The sequence below is a fragment of the Helianthus annuus genome, chromosome 16 (assembly GCF_002127325.2).
Source record: "Helianthus annuus cultivar XRQ/B chromosome 16, HanXRQr2.0-SUNRISE, whole genome shotgun sequence".
Classification (NCBI taxonomy): Eukaryota; Viridiplantae; Streptophyta; class Magnoliopsida; order Asterales; family Asteraceae; genus Helianthus; species Helianthus annuus.
This window is the reverse complement of record NC_035448.2, coordinates 25455912-25463930: the sequence shown is the minus strand read 5'-3', so window position 1 is coordinate 25463930 and position 8019 is coordinate 25455912. Positions and strand designations below refer to the sequence as shown.

The window sequence follows — 8019 nt, the reverse complement described above, 5'->3', positions numbered from 1 at the left end:
TTGTTCAGCTCACGTTAATCAATGCATAGACGCATTGAACCATCCTTCTTCTTTACAAATAAAATGGGCGCTCCCCAAGGTGACGAGCTTGGTTGAATAAAACCTTTCTCCAATAAATCATCCAACTAGGTCCTTAATTCTTTAATTTCGGTCGGTGCCAAACGATAAGGAGCTCGTGCGATTGGTGCAGCTTCTAGAATGATTTCAATCCTGAATTACACTTGCCTGTCGGGAGGTAAACCAGGTAGTTCTTTAGGAATTACATCTGAGTGTTCTGAAATAACAGGAATATCTTCTATCTTGGGCTTTGGCACATCCACTGTCACCTGTGCCATTTAAATGACACAACCTTTCTTCAAACACCTAGATGCCTTAAGCATAGATACTTGATCAGGCAATCCATACTGCGTATCTCCTTGTATAGTAAGTGATTCACCATAAGGGGTTTTGATAACGACTTGCTTTTTATCATAGGAAATTTGAGCTTGGTTAAGAGATAACCAATTTATGCCTATAACTATATCGAACCCTGCCAATTTCATCTGAAGCAAAGACAACGGAAAAGGGTGATTCCTAATGGATATAAAACATCCATCTAAAATTGTTGAGGCAGTTTCTAAAGTACCATCTTCCAATTCTACCTCATATTTTATGTCTAGAGTTTTAAGAGACAGATTTAACAGTTTACAAAATTTATTGTCTACAAAGGACTTATCTGCGCCATAATCAAATAAAACTCTAGCTTAAACATCATTTATGAGGAAAGTACTTGTTATAACATTGTCGTTCTGTACTGCCTCCCTGGCATTCATCTGGAAAACTCGAGCATTTATTTTCTTGGCCTCTTTAGGCTTCTTTGCGAGTTTCGGGCAGTTGGTCTTGATATGCGCTTTCTCGTTGCAATTGTAACAAGTTGCATTCTTTAACTCTTTGAACTCTAAAGTTTTATGACCCTTTTTCTTGCAAATTCCACAGAGTTTAGCCTGCGGGTCAATTATGCACTTCCCTGAATGGCGCTTCCTACAGTTCTTGCACTTGGGTCTTTTATCCGACTGATTTGAGTTGTTCTTAAACTCAGAACCTTTCTTAAACTCGGTATTACCTTTCCTTTTCTTGTCAGAGCGATGTGAGCTCTCATCTTCCCTCTTTCTCTTTCCCTCATCAGAATCCTTAACAGACTTATTTCTAACTGTAGCAAGTGTGAGGGATAAGGACAAATCCACCACCGACCTATATGTGGTAGGCCTGGAAGCTTTGACGTTTCCTTTTATTTCAGGGGCCAACCCTCCAATAAAGCGCGCTATGCGCTTAGGCTCAGGTGTTACCAAATAGGGGACAAGTCTGGACATAGTGTTGAAACTCGTAACATAGGCTTGGCAGTCCAGATTCTTCATGACCAGAGTCAAGAAGTCCGTTTCGATTTTCTCTACCTCATGCTGAGGACAAAAGTTTTCTTTGGTCAGTGCCACAAATTCCACCCACAACAAGTTCTAGAGTGGAATTTTCCCCGTGGCTTGAATTAACGATCTCCACCAAGCTAACGCCTCCCCTTTAAATGACTGCGATACGAATTTTACAACATCCTACTCTGCACATCCACTGATATCCACAACGGTATCCATTTCATCAAGCCATGTCATACAGTCTATGGCACCTTTTTCACCTGTAAAATCCCTTGGTTTGCAAGAGATGAAGTATTTGTAAGAACAAGTCTTTGAACGCGGTTCCTGATTAAACAAAATTTTCTTAGACGGCAGACTTTTCTGATTCGATGAATGCCGTGAATCGTCCTTTTTCGATGTATGTGTTTTGGAAGGGGGGCTTTGAATGAGCTACTGTCTGTATCTTGGTACGAGTAACACTTAGCTCTTTGAACATTCTGCCAACGGCTTTAGTGACAGCATTGTCTATCAATGCTTGTAGATCTGCACCCGTTACGTTCATTCTGGTGTTATCATTTCTCTCCCTTGGATGACTATTAACTTCTTCTAAGTCAGCCATGCTGAAGCTTGATTTCTATAAAACAATTGACAACAACTCGTTTAGTGATCTATTATTGAATCATCATTTCCAGTGATTCATTAACCATGGTATATATAGACCATATTGGTTAATTTGTTAATCAGGTTTATTTAAATTTTTCATTATAATTAATCCCAGTTATAAACTATTAAGGATATTATGGTGGCACAAAAGGCCTTGTCACAAGGACAGTTTTAATTTATAAGCCATGATCTTATAGGATCGAGGCATTAAGGTTTGAACATAGTTCATTACCTTTCTTGACAGGGAGTCATAGACTACAACTGTCGTTTGTCTTATTGGACAATAATTATAGCCCGTAGGCACTTCATCACTAATGGATGTTTATAATGTGATCATCTCATTTGATGATATAAGCCATGATTTCTAGATCATTGGGCTAGATAAGGAATTGAAAAAAAAAACAATATAAGGATGACTAGTGTGATTTTCTCAAACCACATTTGTCAAGAGTGCTAACCCGTTCTTAGGTGTTAACAAGGATCTATTTTCTTAAAAAGGCTTTACCATCATGGCCATGTCTAAAATGACATATAGGCTAGGTTATACCTTTAAGATTTTCTTTTAAGATTTAATGGTAGATCAATTATAAATTGAAATGATATTTTGATTTGTGATACAATGTATATGTATATGTTTAATGCCAAATGTAATTGCAAAAAGGAAACTTCTCATAATAAGTTCTAAGAATTACAATAGTTGCCCTAAATGGGTCTTAAACAAATAAACTTGTCCTCGCAGGGACTAAATAAGAAAACATGTCCATGCAGGGACTAAGTATTTAAATGAAATGTCCACGGAAGGACTTAATTGAAATGGAAGTTACAATACAATAAATAAGGGTTCTTCAGCGGTCTTTCTTCTTTTTCCCCTTGATGAGGTTTGCCAAACCCTTTAGAAAGTTTTTATGACTCTTATCATGCTCTTCTACCCTACTTTCCACTTCGTGCAACCTTTGGAGAGAATTTCTTGTTGCTGTGGTTGCTGGAGTGGAGGTTGTGGTGGCTGCTGCTGCTGAGGTTGTGGATGTAGCGGGTATTGATACCCATATGCAGGGTACCCGGTTGGGTACGCGGGTGGAAAGGGCGAGGGGTAGAGAGCGTTAAAGTTTGCTGCCTCGACGTATGGGTCAACGACAGGTCCATTGTAGTGATAACCCGAGTAAGTTTGTGGCTCAAACGGGTTGTATCCAGCTGCATCTGGGTAAGATGGAATTGCGTTTTCATAACCCATGGGTGGATGTGTAGGTGCGACTGGTGTAGAGTCGACTTCAGAAAAAGCGTTTGAAAGCTCGCCCAATTGCGAGTCCTCAAAGATAGGGGATAGTTGCTGGAGTTTGGGGGGGTGCTGAAATGAAAACCCCCTCGCACGGACATCCGTGCAGTTCTTCTTTGCCTCGTCAGTTCTGACAGCGGAGGCTGCTCTGGTGCTGGTGGTGGCGGTGGCGTGACCGCCTGAAAGTGTGAGTTCTCTGAGGGGGCCCGCTGTTGTGGAGGTGAGTTGTGGTGAGGCGGAGTAAACTCCCACTTATATGTGCTCCACCTTTCGGCCCATATATCGGGGCCTCTGTATGGCAACCTTGAAAAGAAGATCCGCTGGAAATTTCGATGGGATGAGTGGGCGTCCCTGAAGGTGGCATGGCGGGATCTGGATCATCGTCCAAATCCATGTCCTGGTACTCAGGAAAGTGGTCTGCTGGCCCCAATGGGTTATGGCCCATTGGTTCATCATGTTGGTCGATCGGATTGAAACGACTCTGAAAGTAAGGTGTGGGGTTCTGAAAAGAATGATGAGAACCCGAACGCTGCAATGAGTGGTGTGAGTGGTGCGAGTCTTGGGGCTCGTCATCCTGTTGAGGTCCAAAGGAGTTGTGGTAGGAAGGCGATGAACTGAGCGAAACAGAACGTCTCGCAGGCTCAAGGTAGGTCCTCCAATCCGGACTTGGGTCGGAGCTGAAAGTTGCAGAAGGTGTCCGTCGGTGCGACGACCCTGCTTCATTGTCGTGTCTTCCCCTCATGGGTGCCTTGCCTCGTCCACTCCTACCTCTTACTCTTGGTGGCATGATTAGAATGAAGTCCTGTCAAAACAAGAAAAACAAACAAAATATAAACCAAATAAGATTAGGATTAATCCTAGGTCGTTTGCCTAGACTCGGAAGTCAAGGAATGTGCAACTGTGTCATTGAGATTAAACACGAAAGGCTAGTGTTTAATTCCCTCAATAATGGCTCTGATACCAACCTGTCACACCCCAATATTTTCACATATTACCAGTGGGCCCGGCGGGGAATATCGTGACGTAGTTGATATCATCATAGAGAAATATTCACAGTTTATTGCACAGCGGAAGTCTTGGAAGAAAATACTATTACAAACCGAAATGTAAAGTACGAATAAAAAATCAGTGGCGGATCCAGGATTTTTTTCCTGGGGGTGCGGAAATTTTTTAAAGATTTTAGACCCCTAGCTATATAAAAAAAATCGGTTCATAGCGGGTCGGATCGAGTCGGGTCGGGTCGGGTCATGTAAAACAAGTAAACACAAACAAAGTTTTATAGCGGGTCGAATCAGATCGGGTCGGGTCCATTTCAATTTTCAAACAATTGAACCTTAGTTCCTAACTTCTTATCACATTAACAATCAGATCGGGTCGGGTCCATTTGAATTTCAAGCCCTAGTAATTGTTATTTACCAACCAACAATCATATAATCAACAAAACCACCCAACTAAAGACTAGAACAACTCAAAAATAAATAAAAACATATAAAATTTTAAACCTTTTTAACAAATATATATATCTGTTTCTATTGAAAAAACCCAATAAAACATCAAAACAAATCGAATTACCTATTTAAGTTCAATTTTTGAATTTCATCTTTTCAAACCCTATACTAGAATCATATAATCAATAAGAAATTAAGAAACAACAAACCCATACTATAAAGAGTAGAACAACACCAAATAACCTCAAAACACATAAAAGTTTAAACTTTTTTAACCCATCCTAAAATCCTATTATCTCATGTCAGGGGCGGCCTGAATTAACCAGTTTGCAGCCGGAATTTTGTAGTCACCAGCCGGAATTATGCTGGTGAGGCAGAGGGAGGGCGGGAGTGGCAAGTGGCAGTGATTTGGGTTTTTTTTAAATATGTGGACTGATTTTGTTTAACAAAACTAGTAGTTTGGTTGGGCTTGAATGGGTTTTAAGTTATAGGGGTTGATGGATTGAAATTAAGTTTTATTACAGAGGTTAGTGGGCTAACTTGTTTACATAATTTGATCGGGTTACAATCCGTGTTCACAAAATTTTTATATAAATTCCTAACATTTTTTTCTAAGGGGTGCGGACGAAAATATCCAAGGGGTGCGGTCGAAATTTTTCAAGGGGTGCGGACAAAAATTTAGAAAGGGTGCGGTCGCCCACCCACCCCATAAGGTGAGTCCGCCACTGAATAAAATATTATACAGACGGCTGTAAGAGGATCCACGGGCGGATCTAAAACACAAAACAAAATATTGTTCAACAGACTTTAAGCATTATGAACTTGCAAGATTCTTTAACTAACGCCCAGAGCTCCTAGCCAATTACGTACAGTACCTGTCACTTAGTCTTTTTTGAAAAATACGTCATTTTACACTGCTAAATACAATTAACCGACTCTTTTGAAAGCATTTATGAAAATTTATTTAAATGCACAAGGCACAAATATTTTTATAACTTGGGACAATTATATTAAAAATAATCTTGTATCAGATTCACATGTTTGTCTATCATTTAGGGTCGGTAGAAAAACCGAACAAGATTAAACAACACACCACAAAAATAAACTCACGACGGGTTAGCCCAGCAAATGAGTATATCTTTTACATACGCAACTGACAGGTGTATGCCTACACCTCGTGTTTAAGTCGTGGCCATTTACGCTTTTTAAATGAGCCGAGGATATCCAGGACATGGTCGTTAACCTCCAACGTTATTTGTTATCAAGCAATACTGATTAAAACGGGATTATGCAATTTAACCATATTCGATTAAAATGTTTCTACACCCGACCAAGCGGTAATATTTTACCGTATCCCAAGCCTGTATAAGGGAAAATAAGTTAAAAGTATTTTACCTGAGCTTAAAATGCAAATTTTGTATACTCAGCCGTATAGTCTACTCAAACAAGTGCAAATAACTTTTTCCGGGGCTCTTAATCTGGAACGAAGGTTTTATTAACCTATTAGATTCCTAACGGGTTTTGTTGACGCCACAAATTCCATCCCCAAAAACCATATTTTGACTGCGCTTCAACTATATCAACTGTACTTGAACTGTTAGATTTTAAGTTGTAAACTTAGACCGGTTAGTTTAAAGAAAGGTTTACGGCACGAAACGCTAGATTAAGCAGTGACCGGATTGGAATGTGATTTAGACCCAACAAGCATGGAGACTTGTATAAAATGGGGAAACTAAATACATTCTGGATTTTGAGGTAAAAATGATAAGCTTTGACCCGTTTTGGCTAACTTATGCAAACTAGTTACATAAACCGTACCGAACGCGTATATGCATAACGGGTAGCCGGATGAGTTATTGTCACACCCCGACCATGTAAAACAACAAAACGTGGCGGAAACGTCAGGGAGTGTTGTAACAGAATCATTGTTTCACAACCATGGAATAAATAGTTTCGTTTTATTGAATTATTGAACTAAATGTTTTGATACAAATTAGATAAATACAACTGTTATCCTCCAAGTTTTAAAGTCGCTAAGGCCTTGTCCATTCCTATGTGAGAATACACCAATATCACCATCAAGCATCATCAACTATTGTACCTGAAACACATGTGAAAATAGGTACGTCGGCATAAAAATGCCGGCGAGTACATAGGTTTTGTATGAGTTTCAGATTCATGGCTCGTTTTACATGTTGCAATACTTATTTAAAAATCCTTGTTTTGAAAAGTATAGTATTGCGACACAATTAACCAACTCAAATCAAATTGGTTACAGTTTATAAAATCTCATAGCCATGATTCTTAACCCCAAAACATTTGTTTAATTAAATCCAGATTTGTAAATCGTTTTTGGAATAAAAACTCGAATAGTATAATATATTGTTGGAAAAACCTTGTATTACATCTTTGTTTTGTTTACCATTGCCCAAGTGATCTAGATAACGCAACGATATAAAATGTTGTTAAAAGCACTTATATATAGGAAGTACCAGCGGCGTATCCACCATGTTTTTAACACATTACACCCGCCCCGTTACCTAATCACTTCCCTAACCCAACAGTTCAATCAGATTTCAAACGGTTTATATCAATCAACGGCTACAAACGGTTCACATAGTCAAGTAGTCACGAACGGTTCATATAGTCAAGTAGTCACAAACGGTTCGTATAGTCCAACGGTTCATCTAGTCAACGGTTACATAATCAACGGTTACTAACGGTTCACATAGTCAAATGGTTACAACGGTTCAAATGATCAAATGGTTACAACAGTTCAAATGCAAAACAATGTGTCCATACGCTGGATGAGCATATGCGACAAAATGTAGTATATGGAAATCAATGTGCTAGCATGTTAAGTGAACATACATAGCAAAACATAATGAAATCGTGTACTAATAATGTACTATTGAACATAGTAAGTATATGATATAAAAACATGAGAAACATGAAAGTATCAAGTAGGCACATGTGTTCCAACCCAAAACAGTTTGAAAACAATAAAAGAGGGGACTATGTACTCACCTGAGGGTGCTTAAAAGTCTTGAACAACAACCAAGCAAAGCTAGAGTGATCAGGGAATCAAACGGCACCTAATATAGGTAACTATGTAAATAACCGGACCTAAATCAGGAGATAGGATAGAATGAGGTTCTATAAATCAAACGAGTAATTAAACTCATATGGTATGATTTAATAGACCTTACATTCTGATTGGAAAGTCTACCTAAGTGCTTTTGACCCGTTTCGA

The 8019-nt window shown here is 39.1% G+C and overlaps 1 protein-coding gene across 1 annotated transcript; it reads right to left on the bottom strand.

Moving 5' to 3' along the window:
- Nucleotides 1-215: 215 nt before the first annotated feature.
- On the bottom strand, nucleotides 216-1349 carry LOC110919146. Its single transcript, XM_022163426.1, has 3 exons — nucleotides 770-1349; nucleotides 387-715; nucleotides 216-326 (listed from the first exon to the last, which is right to left on the bottom strand). Exons 1-3 carry the CDS (start codon nucleotides 1347-1349, stop codon nucleotides 216-218), a joined length of 1020 nt encoding a protein of 339 aa, XP_022019118.1.
- Between the last annotated feature and the right edge of the window lie 6670 nt (nucleotides 1350-8019).